The sequence below is a fragment of the Tachypleus tridentatus genome, chromosome 4, assembly GCF_004210375.1.
Source record: "Tachypleus tridentatus isolate NWPU-2018 chromosome 4, ASM421037v1, whole genome shotgun sequence".
In the NCBI taxonomy this organism is placed as follows: domain Eukaryota; kingdom Metazoa; phylum Arthropoda; class Merostomata; order Xiphosura; family Limulidae; genus Tachypleus; species Tachypleus tridentatus.
Genome location: NC_134828.1, coordinates 104,636,490 through 104,652,116, shown reverse-complemented (window position 1 = coordinate 104,652,116; position 15,627 = coordinate 104,636,490). Strand labels below are relative to the sequence as shown.

Genomic DNA, 15,627 nt, shown 5'->3' with positions numbered 1-15,627 from the left:
GGTCAAGATTTTTACTTAAGAAATTTCATGAATTGTTTTTCTTGCACAAGAACAGAGGGTGAATGGTTAGGGATGTGGACATCTCTTGAGTTCCCTGATTCCTTTGGAACAAGCACATATCAGGTCACTTTATGGCCAATGAATCGTGCATTCCGATGCTTTGGGTCATCCTTTCTCATTACTCAGGAACAAAATTATCAATTGCAAATGGTTATTCTATCAGAGCAACACCTCTACTAGAATATCAGTTCCACAACCTCATCCTGAGGTTCATCTGTTCATAGATGCATCTTTTCAGGGAGGGGGAGCTTATCTTCAACTTAAGGAGTTCCAGAGTATTTAGACAAAAGACTATTTTACCCTCCATATCAATATTCTCAAACTTCTTGTAGTACCTTGAGCAATGGTTTAAGATCTGTCTCTCTTCTAGGGAGCAATTTTCATGATACATTCCAACAATTTCACAGTTGTATCTCAGATTTATCATCAAGAAGGTGCACATTCTTGAGACATTTGTTTTAGTACCTTGGATCTACTCTATAGGGCTTGTTCCTATCATGTCAGTTTTTTGTAGCATGCCATGTTCTAGGAATGATGAATTTAAATGTATGCCTTAACCCAGCCAGATCCTTTCAACAGAATGGATGCTACATCATGCAGTTTTTCATTGGTTTGCTTTCAGTTCAGGTCTTCAATAATCAGTGCTTTTGGGTCTCCAATATTTCATTCTCAAGCATTGGCAGTAGATGCATTCAGTCAAGTCTAGACGTGTTTACATCTGTGTGCCTTTCCTCTGATTCAACTATTGCCCCAGGTTTTGACTGCTGTTCTCTTTACTCCTTCTCAAGCTCTCTTGGTTTCCCCTTATTGACCAACTCAAGCATGGTTTCTGCTTCTTCAATATCTGGAGAAATGTCCATCTCTTCCACAGTGGAAGTATATTTGGACAACCTTGATCAGACATTCTCCACCCAGATCTCTGGAAACTCTTTTCATGCTTTGAAGTTATGCTGTCCTGTGCCTGACATATGCATTTAACTTCTAAGGTATTTTTGTACTTAACTAAATCTCTCTTCAACCAGGATCATTTATCAGTGGAAATGGAATATTTGTCATCAGTGGTTTATTTAAAGAAACTTAAACTTTCTTTGTCCAAATATCTCATTTTCTGACTTTGGTATTTGAGAAGGGTCTTCCTTCATCTACTGTGGCTTTATATAAGGCATCCTTATCCACTATTTTTAGGTATTTGAAATATTGGAAAGTTTTTAAATCTTTAGTTCTATCAGGTCTGCTAAAATCTTTTGATATCCTTTGGTCCAAATGACCTTTTCAGTTACTGAACTGGGATTTTACTGTTGTTTTATCTGCATTGTCTCTAAGCTTCATGTGCTTTGTTTCACCTTAAACTGAAATTGTATATTTTGTTGTTGTTGACCTATAGCTGTCGTCAGTTGCAGTTGTTTGGAATCCATGTCCATAGGACTCTATCATTCCATATTTGTTCTACTTCACCCCAATAGATCTTTTCTTTCCAAGACTCTGGCAGCCAGAGAAGGGGATAGATCCTTATTGCCAAACATTTGTCAGCAACATCCCACCTTTATGACTGCTTTAATCCTTATTGTTTGTAACATCCTTTCAGGGCCCTCAAGTGCACGTTGCTCATACTAACTCATCTCAAGATACTAGGAACCTGTTGTTCATTCATTTGGGGTCCTTCTATTTCATGTTACTTATCTCCAGTTATCCTGATAAGGTGGATTCACAGATTGATTCACATTGCCTATAATGGATTATCGCTACAGGAGATGAATCTTTTGCATTTCACATCTCATCATATCTGTGTGTCATTAGCTGCCCTGTTGAATTGCTCTCTGGATGACATTGTGCAGGCTGGTATGTGGTCTAACTCCCAATACCTTCATATCTCACTACTTACATGATCTGTCAGTTTTCTCTTCTGATGATTTTTGACTACCTCCTGTAACTATTTTGACCATGTCTGTTAGGCTTTAACCAGAGGTGATGAGCCTTTTCTTCATTCATATTCTTATTTCCAGGGACCTTTTATTTTTCAATGGATCCCACTCTGTAATGGATATTACCCAGGCAGTATGTCTTTTCTGAATTCCACATTGGCAACCATTTTTATTATAATTATTACTTGTTGCATCAGGCTCTGTCAAAATGGAGTGTTCCATGAGACTACCTTAGGCACCTATTGGATAATATTATATTATTATTATGGACAATTATGAATAAAGCTAAAGGGATCCTGCTTATCCTTGTTAATGTTCAGATTTAATAAATTTGGATCAGTTTGCTTTTACAAGTATAGTTCATCTATTGTATAGTTTCCAGAGAACTGTTTCTCAGGACTCCTCAATTCATTTTAACCCCCTACTTCCCTACTTTACTTGTGAAGCTTAAAAGTCTTTACCGTCCCCAGTTTTCAGCCACTAGGGTGGTGGATGGTGGCTTTTCTTCCAGAATGTTTGTGTGTGCTTCTCCACTCTTAGAGATCAGGGCAAAGTTGGGGGGCCCTCATACTTTGGCCCCTAAATGTTTTTCCCAGATGTTAGTAGGAGTAGTACCACCCTCTATGGAAGTCTACTTGTGATTCTGGTTCAAATTTAACACAGATATACATGTGGGAAGTGCAAGGCCCTTCTGTTTAATCAGTATTGGTTTTGTTTATTGTTCATGGAAGGTGGTTTACTATCTCTTCATAATTCTAAGCACAGGTTTCACATTCTGTCAGTATTATATGGACAAGAGCAATACTCTTTATTTTCTTGGTTGGGGAGGTGAGAATGAATGTTCGTAAGTACAGTGAGGGTGATTTCTCTTCTTTTGGTTGAGTATGGCATACACAATCCCATAATTCCAAGCATGGGGTGTTGCCTTTTAGACTTCTTCAGGTAGAGGAGAAAGTTTGTCCACCTAGCTATTGCTTTCTTCCTTGTTGTGATTCCAATGGTGTGAAATTAATCAGCCTGTGGATACAAGTTGGGATCCAGTCAAAGTATATGTGTGTATGTATAGCACTGCAATCCAGTAACCCGAGTCATCAGTGTGGGATATAGGTACCATGATCCCTTAATTCCAACCCTGAGTTGTAGAACATGGGTAGCCTTGTTGAGGCTGGCCTATACTGATGATTATTCATAGTCTGTTCCACATCTGATATAGAAACTAATTTCCAGGTGAAGAGCATACCTGTTCTGGATGTTATGAGGATGCCTCACTTTTGCACCTCATTTTTCTCTTGGTACACTCCTATTCTATATAGACGTGCTTTCTGTATGGAACATGCCTACACTAACTTCTCCACTTTCTTCACATGAGATTCTAGCTATAGTGTCAGCAGATGGTATGTTTTTAGATTTTAATATTTTCCTAATCTGAAAATGTATTTCCAACAATACTTACCTCTACTGCCATACCTTCCCAGTAAAAGCCAATTTGTTTCAAAAGTGGATATATTATTTGGATAAAGTACTTGTATATAGTGCCGAGATAGAGGATGTATTGAAGTTGGTGGATAAATTTGCAAATTAGAATTTGCCAAAGGCATCTGAGTGGAATATAAAAGAGTGAAGAAAGTGTTTGTAATTCTTAGATGCATAAAGAGTGGAAACCATGAACATTGATAAATAGTCAGTGTTAGCAGAGTTAAGTATTACTAAGAAATCCTTTTTGTATCAGACAAGTCACTATCTGTGGTAAAATTTATTGTGGTGACACCTTAGCCTCTAACGTCTATCCAGAAAATTTAGACAAATCATCGTAGAAGGATGTTCACCGAGGCATATTTATAATTGTGATAAATGGGGTTGTATTACAAAATGTTGCTAGACAAAGCACTTGTTGTTAAGCAACCATTTTCTTCTGTGTGAACAAGACTGTCATAAAAGCTGGAACCATTGGGCATTGGGAAGTTTAAATCAGCACATTGTTTTTACCATAAAAATATGAATGCCTTAGCATTTGCCTGTAGCAACAGCAAAAACCCTTGGATGACTGCTATCATATTTTGCAGACTATTTCTGTAAGCTGTTCATGCTAGCCATACAGTCTCATTTATATCATTTGCATTTCATGCTCAAAGCATTACTATTTCTAGATAATTATCCAACACATCCACCAACTGAAAGCCTCATCAGTAAATATGGTAAGATCAAAGTTATCTCTTTACTGATTAAAAAAAACCAAAAAAAAACAACAAATTATTGCCTTTTGATCAATGTATTATTTACATATTTGTGATGAAATACAGGAGGACCCATTGAAAATATTATGAAAAATGATCAGTTTACTATCAACTGGGTTAAGAAACTACTCCTTTGCAATGTTTTTGAGCTAGATGAAAAGGCCTGGTTGTCAGTCTTCCATTTTGTGATACAAAAGTCCTGAGAGTGTTTAAACCTCCTGTTGAAAACTTGGCTGCAGTTTCAGAGAATTTTGAAGGCTTTACTCTTGAATAAGCCCATGCAATTTACCAAAAGTACCAAGAGTTGCTTACTTCCACAGGCAGCAAACAACATTGATATGTGACTAATCACTGATAATAAATGCTATATGTTCTAGTATCTGTCAGTGAACAATATCAACATCACCAACTAGCCATCAATTTTAATTCTTCCTGGCATTTTACAGAACAATGATGAACAGGGCCAAGATGAACTACAGGGCCACCACCAAAGGCCAGTGAAAGCTCTGGAAGTTGAATGAAAGTGACTAGAAAGCCAAACTATGGACTACACTAGAGTTTTGCAATTGAAATCTTTCAACAAATGTACAAGGAAAATGATAAACGAAGGATGAAGGCATAAAACAATTCATTTTTTCAAACAGTGAAGCTCTTATACAGTGTAGATTTAACATAATGTGCTTTTATTTAATGTTAACTCTTAGTTTTACATTGAGGTGCATGTGCTTAATAGGGAATTTCTGCTAATCTGTGGCTGTATCATTAATTTGTCATTATTTTGTATTTTCTGTGTTCAATAATTAAAACATAGTCAGTATACATGCAAATGTCTGTTTTCTCCCCAAAAATAAAATGAATACAAGTTTTATGTACTTTCATCAGTGTATTATACCAGAACATCTTATCAGCTGTTGACATAACTTTATTAAATAGTGTGGGATGAAATGTAACCAAAGAAAGGGAGGTTAATGATTATCATTTCTGTAACAAACTCTCACATATATGGTGGACTGTTATTGGACTTGAATTATATCAGTGTTTAAATGTATCAACTGAACCAAGTCATTCTGGAGCTCTTGAGTTTTGTCCACCATGCACATGAAAATACCCAAGGAACTAAATATCACCAGCAAACTACTATAGTTGGTTGATTAGTGGACTTTCCTAATCATTTAATCTGTGACTCTCACATGATTTGACTTGTGAAAAACAACTTTGTTACATATTAGGTTTCATTACCTATTGTGAGAAGATTACCACTTTTTCTTTTATTCAAAGTGTTTAAATAATTGAAATACAATGGAAACTTTCAGTTACTCTGATACTTTGAAGGACTAAAGGTAGTAATAATTTGAAACCTTGATTTTGTGTTGTTGATTAATGTTATGAGCTGTGGCACTAGTGGGTTAAGCTGATCAAATTTGAATTAACTGGACATAATAATAGTGAAAAGTCATAATGGTAATAGTTTGATTACTTGATAGATGTAATAATCTAAACAGTAGCAGCTGTAAATGCTCATTTCATTAGGTGATTGTTTTTGTGACATTATTTGATTGAATCCTAATTTCAGTTACTGGGTAGTTGGAATAATTGGAAATGTAAGTTGATTATTTATGTGAAATTTATTTAATTTTAGTTAACTTGCATTACAACAATTTATCCAGTAAATGCTCATAAGTTATCCATTAATTGAGATAAATAGCAAGCTCTACTATTAAACTAATTATGCTTCATCTAATTAAGTTCATGTGAATAAGAAAAATAAAGGCATAAGTTCTTACTCCTGAGACATTCTACTAGTAACAGAAGTCCAGTTTTACTGAACTCTATTAACACCTTTTGCTTTTGTTCGTCAAACTACCCAACAATCCAGTCAACTAGTTTCCCCATTTAAACTCGGTCATTTTCTTTGTTAAGATTCTGTCTTGTACCTGACTGAGGATTAATTTAGAGCCCTTCCAACTTTACACACACTTGTATATTTTTATGATCTCTCATATTTACTGAAATTAAAATGTATGATATTAGATATTTTGTATAGATTACAAATGAAGAATCAAAGCTAGGTTTTGGAACTAATCTTTTTTGTTTCAGAACTATGATACCCATCTTACCACAAAAACAGCAAAAACAGAATTTATGTAAACTGATAATGCAAAATATAGTTTAGTTGACATGGTCTAAAGAACATTTTTAAATGTAATTTTTGGTGTGTACACATATATAATGAACAAGTTTTTATGAGTGGCTGTTTAGAAAAAAAATTGGATTTTGCATGTGTAATGGCTTTGTCAACAAAGTAGAATTATAAAACTTTGTAGGCAAGTTTAGTTTTGAATTGTTTTTTATTATATAATGAATATTAACTGATTTGAAATTGTTAGCCTTATACAAAATGTAGATAGAATATTCATAATGGGCTAATGGTTTTTTAATCAAAAATTGGTATGTATTTTTTAGTACTGCTTTAGTGTAATGTTATCTGTTTTTTTAATTACACTAAATGTTTGAATTTGTTAGTAAAAGTTACTTGCTTATAGGTAATTTAAATTTTAGTTCCCTTTGATTTCATATTAATGGAATGTGGTTTTTGTGATTGACATGCAATTTTTCTTTCAGTGATAAGACACTATGTTGTGGCCCTTGTGCATGCTCAATGATCAGCTACATTCAACCTGCTCTCCCGTATAATTTTGAAAATGGTATTAAAGTTTTATTTTTTGAAATTTAAAATGTATAAAATTACTTATTGTCATATATGTATATGATACACTGCTAAAAAGACTAAATTCATATTGTTTAGAGTTGAAGATGCATGTTGTTATATGAATTATCTCAGATTTAATCATCATAAACTATTAATAAACATACTTTTATTACTTTTGATGGTAGTTCTATTTTGCACTTGTCCTGTGAGACCTGTAAGCACCAATAATTTTATAAAATAAACATACAGTATGTATAATGTATGATTTATCAACTCTTGTAATATTAGCATTCTGTCCCTCATAATGAAAAGAGAGAATAGAAACACTTGAGTCAGTTTTATCTTTGCAATTTTTTGTCATTTTAAAAGCACAAAAATCTCTGAAAGTGGTATGTACATACAATGTATTTTCAGTTTCTTTTTTTTTTTTTTTTTTTTGTGGCTGTATCCTGCATGGTAACTTTTATTATGTGGTTACTATATATATGAATGTATACCTCTGTCACGGTTAAACTTTACCATCTTTATATATTTCTCACTAACTAAATTTCTGTTTTCATGCTTCTCAACAGTTTTTACAGCTGTGCTTGTTTATTATATGTAAATTCATTGGAAGGCTGTGAATTTCAAAGTAAACCTTTATTAATGCAGCTGAATTTTATTAGCTAGACAGGTTATTGAATTGTACATTTTAAAATTTACTGTTTTTAATTTAATTTATTTATGCAGCATATGAAATAACGATAATATGTAAAAACAACAATTACATATTAACAAAGAAATACTTTTTTGGGATTAAGTGTTGGGAATGCAAGTGTATTTATCTTACAGTTTTTTTTTTATTAAACTATAAGACAAATTATTCATCTGTAATTTTGTTCTTCATTTTGTGAATGTAAACTGGGTAGCATTAGTTTGAATGTTTAGTGAAATTTCAAACCATATTGTTTTATACTCTCCATTTGATCCAATACTTGTATACTTGTATGCTGCTAGAAAGATAGTTTATCAAAGCTCTTCACTAACATATAGAGAACTCATTGACTAAAAGTGTAAAAGGTTTTTTCAGAATGAGTCCTTTATAAAAAGATTCTAACAGATAAAGATCTCACTTTTATTTAAAGAGTTGAGGCTGTTTTTAGCCGACTCTATTTTTGCTTCAATATTTCTTTGTGATCCTGTGTCTTGTAAAAAATGAGTTGTTTCTTTTAAATTGTTGTAAACGTTTTCATAGAATGTATTGTTATTAAAATATTTAAGAATACATGTATTTTTATATGCATTTTAAAAATGCAAAGAGAAGGTGAAAAGCTTGTTTTTCAGACATTAATGTGTGTAATTTTACAAGTGCTTTAGTTCACTTTTGTAATTGGCATTTCTCAAAACACAAAATAAATACTTTTTAATGCTTTTGATTCAAACTGAAATGAATGATTTCTTTCATTTTGATAGTTAGCTTATTTCATGCTTTTCTAACAAAACATAAAGGGTTGTAAATTTGTACTACACTTGTGTATGTATTTATATATGTATGTATGGGTGTGTATATATTGAATTTATGTCTATAGTATTGGTGAAACCAGGATACATGGTAATTGTTCATAATGAGGTTTTAGCCAAGAAGTCATGACCTTACAAACCCTCAACAATTAGTAAACAAAAGTTAATTTATCATAGATATTGTGCATGTAATTGTTACTGACATGTTTTTGTATTATGTGAAAATACTGTTTCTAACATAGCTAAATCATTTCTCCCACTTTTCATAATCTTGGCTTCAACTTGCACAGTGTGTAAACTAATCAATTTTACTAATGCAGAAGGTTACTAATCTTATTAAACTGACAAGAGTATCTATTATAATTATAATTTGTGTTCAATAAATAATAGTGTGTTATTTATTTTTGTTTTTACTGTCTCGAGATTCAAAGTGTCATTAAAATTGTGTGGACCAATTTGGTTTGTTTTTTTTCTGTTCATCACTCGATCTGATGTATTCATAGAAATGTGACTACACAATGCACATAACTTCCAAATAACTTAGAAGTTTGCCTTCTGATAAGGAATAAAAACATTGTTATTTCACAGTGGTAAAATAAAAAAAAATTAGTGTAGTATATAATGTTCTCATAAGACATGCTGTGTTTTATCAAAAGGAGTGAAAATGTGTCATAAAGGAAGTTGTAATGTTGTAATCATAGCTGCATATGGAATTTTTCATCATTAAGTTGATAAGTCTTTCCTTTCTTTTCAACTATAAATTCCTACAAATACTTTGCAGTGGTTTTTACATATCTTTCATTATCTAAAGCATCTGACTAGCTATTAATTCTTTTCACTTGTGATAAATTGCCACATACTTTTGAGTTTTATGAAGCATGTATTTTCCTTTTCTGTGAAATGTAAATTGAGTAGGATTATTTTTTCTTTCCCATGTTAAAGACTGAAGGATTTGTAGTGTGGGTTTGGTGTATTAATCTGTATTTGTTATACAAAAATTGCTAAGTTTATTTCTAAAACATTTGTATTATATCAGCATCATCTGTGTATGTGTTTGTACATAACTATTGTATGTGTAGAATGTACAGTAATGTATTTTGAGATATTACATACTTGTGAATTTAGTTTAAAATATTTTATGATTATGGAGGAACATTTTAACCTCTTCCTTTCTGGGGTTTTATTTTGCTTTTTGATAGCCTGACCTTGTATGTATTACCAAAATAAAAGTTGTTGTATAATCTGTTATTTTATTTCTGCACAAAATATACTCAATAAAAAAAAAATGTTACATTTCTGGATTTATATATATAATTATTTCTGTGCATCTTCAGTAAAAAATAGGAATGCTTTTCTCCTGTCCTGTGTTTGATATGTAAGTCAGTATAAATCCAGTTTAGCTTAGAACAAATGGTATGTCCAATGCCATCCAGCAGGTATTGGTTGTAATACATGATAATATGCAATTACGTTTTGGACAAGAGATTAAAAATTCTCTGAGAAATGGTTTTTCCAGATGACGAAAGTGATTGTTAAAAATAATTTTGTTTTCAAATAAATGACCTCAGTATTGTACAAAAGAAAATCAGTTGCATCCTGATGTTAATATTTCATCTACCCAAACTCTCATCCAATTTATTGATCAGCTCCCATCACTTCATTTTAGTTAATTATTTAAAATATTAACAAGAGACATTGTAAATATTTAAATATCTTATATTTGGAATTTTCATTTCAAAACTCTCGGGTTGGTAAAAACTGTATCTGTAAACTAAAGTTCTGATACTTGCATCAATACGAATCCCTCCTCCTCCGAAAGAAAAATATTTAAGTAAATGAACAAATATTAATTTCCTCCAGCTTGACTCCCTCTGGTTTTGCTGAAATTTGGTAAGCTATTAGAAAGATATACAAATATTAACATTAACAAAAGCTGCAGAAGAGGTCAATACTTTGTAGATTTCTGTATTCCATGTACCATATGTAGGTTATCCATTAGAGGTGGAAGTTTGTATTTAACTGAGTAGTTTTTCTGTATTGGGTGAGACAGCTCACGGGGTTGTAGTTCTGAAATAATTTTATATCTTATATCAGCTCTGTAACCTTAGCAGTAAGTCAAATCCAAGTATGTAACATTCATTGAGTGAAATTAGTGCAGGAATATAATAATAGATTGTATAAAAAATAACTTTGGTTTCACAGTATAAGCATAGGCTATGAAAAGGAAAAATAACTTATTTTTAACTCATTTCCAACATCTGCCACGTAGTTGAATACCTTTCAGTAAACAACTTCAAATGATAAATGATTCTATAAATAAATAAAAGTTGGCTTCAAGTGCTACCAGCTGGTTGCCTTAAATAAATTTTAATAATCAAAAACTTATTTTTATTAAACAGTTTAATTGTAATTTTTATTAATTTCTTAGTTTGCATGGGATTCATTGATGTAATTGCTGGTTAAAGAAAATTGATAAGAGGTTAATTAATTGAAGTGTCCAGCTCTAGCTAACTCTAATAGGTATTGACTGTTAAAAAATTAGGATTTATCATAGCATGGTGTATCATTGGCTTTTATATATGCGTCAGTGTTACATTTCTGTTAAGTGTCAACATGTGTGTAAAAAGAAAAAAGCATGAAATTGGTAATTCCAGTATTAATGCTGCAGATAATGTAACTAGATTAGTTTTACTTCTGAAACTGTAACAGTGTTTATAGGTAACATTAACATATAGCCAGTGTACATTTTTGTCCTGAAAAGAACTAGGTTGTTCACACTTGTAGTGGTTGCTGTAATAAATCAATATACATGCTGTGTTCACAATTTACCTACTAATGCTATTTGAATACCCTGTTGAATGAGGTATTCTCCATAGTTCTGTTGGTCAACTCTTTACTAATCTGTTTGACTACTGTCTGTGACAACAATGCACTTAAAAGATTAGAGGGAATGGTAATAATTCCAAACATTTTCTAACTTGTTTAATATTTATAGGTTAATTACAGAATATTATCCAGTCATATTATGTAATATTGCAAATATTTTAATAATTCATTATAATGTGTGTGTGTATAATATATATATTGTAACAATAAGTTTTAAGCAAAAACAAAACACATGAAAATTAAACAAAATATGCTGCATTTTTTTAAAAAAATGCCTAGGGTACAAGCTAAATCTTGGGTTTTGGAAGTGACTGTGGAAATAGGACCCATGTTGTGGTGGAGATACACCATTTATAAGTCTTAACCTCCAATTCACTAGTCTTGCAAAAGAAAGACTCTATTAGCTTGGAAATTTGGAGAGCAAGATGTGGGTGCTCAAGCCAACAACATTTCACATCTATATCACCCTTCACTGCCTGCAGGCAGTTGTGAGAAGGTGAATGTTCTCCCAAGTTAAAATAAAAAAAAGATAAGCATGGAAAGATAAAAATAAGGAAATTAGGAACTCCCATTTGGGGTTAAGTAAGATGAAACTTACCCCTTGAAGTTAGCAATCCCTATCCCTAATATGGTAGAGGCACTATTTATTATTTTAATTTCTGTCAACGATTTCAATAAATATTATCAATTTTGTTTGCTTATTTTTTGCCACGATAAAATCTGTGCTTCAGGTGGATGCTAAACATAATATATTTGGGCTTGCTTACAAAATGTTTTTTTTCATAACTTTTATCTTCAAAATATCAGTCATTTTTACTCCACCAGACAGCAGACTATTTTCTTACTCATATTTAGCATTATGTGTACAAGATAAAAAAATTCACTTTATTACTAAAATTGTTGATGCTCTATATAAAGTACAATTATATGTGAAATGCTATGTTACACAGTTGATAATCTATACAGCAATTGTGAGAATAAAAGAAGTGTACATGTTGTCAATGATTCTTACTTGAGATATGTCTTGTATTCATATAATTTTATCTTGTACAATTAGGATGTGGAAGATTTTGTTGACTACGATGATTTTAGTGAAGGAAAACAAGTTGTCGTGGGAATTTGTGCCATGGCTAAAAAGTCGTACTCCAGACCAATGGGGGAGATATTAACTCGTTTGGAAGAGTTTGAATATATTCATACAGTAATATTTGCTGAAGAAATTATTATAAATGTAGGTTTTGTATGCATTAATTCTATAAGATTATACCAAGTTCTTTGTCATATAAACAGAAGTCCTATTTTATTTAGAAGTTTTAGACAGTATGTACTGTTTTATATAAAATAATTTAACAAGTTTAATCTACTAATTGTAGTGTGGAGTGTTTTATACTTCCATAGGTGGAAGATTTTACATTGTGTGTGAGGTTATTTTTATGTATTAATATACAATTTAATGTAGGTTCAAATGAAGTGCAGGATAATTATAGATTATATTTGTACATATATTTATGTAAGTTAAATCTGATATTCTTTTGGTGAACTGTGAACAGTTTAAAAATTTATATGCATAGCAGCTCAAGAATGCAATGTTCAAAAGTTTGAGGTTCTTATTGTGTTGCCAAATATTGTGTTGTAATGATAAATATTTCAAAGGTTTTGTGTATAGTTGCGAAGCACCAGGAAAAAAAAAAACGTGGCTGAATTCTTAGTATTTCCTCATAAAACACACCAACAATTTTTAGTTGTTTCTTTCACAGTGGCTCATTAGTAAGTTAGAGCATGCAGTGCTAAAACTTGGGTTTTGATATCTGTGGTGGGAAAATAAGAAATCCCCCCCCCAACAATGTATAGCTTTGTGCTTCTTCACTGAAATATTTTTGTATGTATTTTTTAGATGTTAATGCAGTTTTAATTAAGTAAACTTAAATGTTGATGAATTTTTGAGAGAATTATTAAAGCATGTTTTTATCTGCAGGAACCAGTAGAAAACTGGCCACTTTGTGATTGTTTAATTTCCTTTCATTCAAAAGGATTTCCTCTTTCCAAAGTAATAGATTATGTGAAATTGAGAAACCCTTTCATCATCAATGACTTGTACATGCAGTTTGATATCCAAGACAGGTGAGTTGAACAATAAAAAAGGAATTCTGATCATTAGTTCTCTTGACAATAATACTTTTGAGAAATTTGCTTAATTCTTCTAAGAAGTTTTCTAAAAGTTCCTTCATATTTATCAATGTACTACCATAGTTTCACTTGGATGTTCCAAAATCTTTGCTCTTGTTTTTAAAATTCTAAAAGTTTTCTTTCTAAGATATCGAGTCAAAATATAAATTGAACTTGAACTGTAAAAATATCACTTCTAAAATATCAAGTGAAGATATAGATGAAATTATTCATAGTAAATTATGTAATGTATCATACTTCTTTATGGATAGTTTTATTGGTATATTTGGTTACAATGTTTAAAATATTACAAGTATTATTATTATTATTATTAATTTTACATTTAAATGACATTACTCACCTTCTGCCTTTCTATGACACCTTAAAGAATAGACTGACTGTCTACCAACAGGAAGATTATACTTTGCAACGTTCCATTCAGGCATTTTGTGTGAATTACAAGCTTTGACTGCCAGTTGCTTCCTATGTTTCATCTACAACAGTCAGGTTTTTCAGTTTAAGGCCTTTCCTTTTGGGTTACCTACATCCATGTATGTTTAAACTGTGTTCTGTGGGTTTTTACATGGAAGATAGAGTTTTGGGTTGACATTTCCATTACTTCTGTTTTGATTGGCTCTTCCTTGTCCCATCTTAGCAAGCATCCCCTGCTGTGATCATTACATTCATATAGAGACTTTTATCAACTTGTTTTGTTGGACAGACTCGGTTTTCTCCTCCACACCTGTAAGACATGGGATGTCTTAGCTATTGAAGTTCTCGTATGTCATACCCTTTCTGTGTGAGAGGTTCTTTGTCTTCTGTGGATTCTAGCCTCTCTCAAGTTCTTTGTCCCACAAAGTTGCATTTCTTTACGTTTACAGTATGACAGATAAGTAGAATAAGTACCAGAGATCCACTGGCTTTTTCATGTCTCTCCTTCCATCTCTTCACCTCTTATCATCATGATGGCTTGATCATTCTTACATGAATTAGAGCATCTTTCTTCCCCTATCTCACTCAGACTTGCACCATTTCATTGCTTTAGTTGTTTGGTCTGTGGAGGAGCAGTTTCTTTATATCAATGTCTGTAAGATGCTGGTAGTTCAATGGACCTGCCACAATCTTCTTCCATTTTTGTCTGGATGTCTTGCCATGATTTATTTTAAAAAAAAAATATCCACTATCATTTTTTACGTCAGTCAACAGGGAAACAATTCTAAAGTGAGAACTTTTTTGGGCCCATGAAACCACTATTTCTGGTTATTAACCTGTCATATTCTTAGAGATATAGCCAGATCATCTATTTCATTCAAACCAGATCTTTCTAACAGTCTTCATTTACATCAGCATGTGTTTCAACAGATTTTTTCATGTGAGAGTCCTCTGATTCATGCCTTTGTGACTTCTGTCAACACTGTGCTTCCACTCTTTGGTCACCAGTCTTGGACTCTGTAACTCTTGCAGTGGCCAATTAGAGTCAGAAGTGGTCTAACTTCTGTGACCTCTTCCCAGAGTGCAGCAGGTTAGAGACTGAATCCCTCTCATTGTCTCATATTAGCCAGCAGTTATTAATTTATTTTTTTGTCTTGGCAATCTAGGATCCTGTACCATTTGGTGGCTCTATGATAATAAAAAAACCCACTTGAAGTAAAAATGTATTCTCAAGTTCTTAACAAAGAGTTGTTAACCTCTTGATTAACCTGAAGATGACCTAAGAAGGTCAAAACATTTTTCTGTATTTTATTTTAATTACAGTTTTAATACCCATACTAACCATCTTGAGAATACATTTGGTAACTTCCTTTATGTCAGCCTTGGACATTCATCATTCTTTTGTCTGGTAATTCCTAAGACTTAGGCTGCATGGGAGGATGATAGAATTTTTCCTTCAGTCGCTCCCCCCCTTTCATTTCTTCTCTGTATGATAGTTAAGACACAAATTATCATCTTTGGCCTGTGCAGGCAGTTTGATATTACAAAACTTGCACAGGTCCTATTAATACTTTCTCTGAATATCTTTTTCTGTGCGTGTCACAAGGTTTTAGTGAGTTATGTTCAAAATTTAATTAAATTACTTTATCTTAATATATGAATAAATTTGGCATAAAAATGTGACATAATTCAAATATTAATTATATATATGTTTTAA

At 32.2% G+C, this 15,627-nt stretch overlaps 1 protein-coding gene across 50 annotated transcripts in view; it reads left to right on the top strand.

The window, feature by feature from the left end:
• LOC143249819 (inositol hexakisphosphate and diphosphoinositol-pentakisphosphate kinase-like) overlaps positions 1-15,627 on the top strand; it is a 153,197-nt gene that overhangs the window by 3,437 nt on the left and 134,133 nt on the right. For 34 of the 50 annotated variants that reach the window (XR_013027961.1, XR_013027962.1, XM_076500316.1 and 31 more), the window contains 2 exons: positions 12,370-12,543; positions 13,288-13,433. Coding sequence is in view for 48 of the 50 variants with exons in the window: in XM_076500316.1 (XP_076356431.1) it covers positions 12,370-12,543; positions 13,288-13,433 (320 nt within the window). In the remaining 2 variants the exon portion in view is untranslated. Of the gene's footprint in view, positions 1-6,838; positions 6,922-12,369; positions 12,544-13,287; positions 13,434-15,627 lie in introns of all 50 variants that reach the window. The other 16 variants (XM_076500338.1, XM_076500328.1, XM_076500343.1 and 13 more) reach the window with 1 other exon arrangement.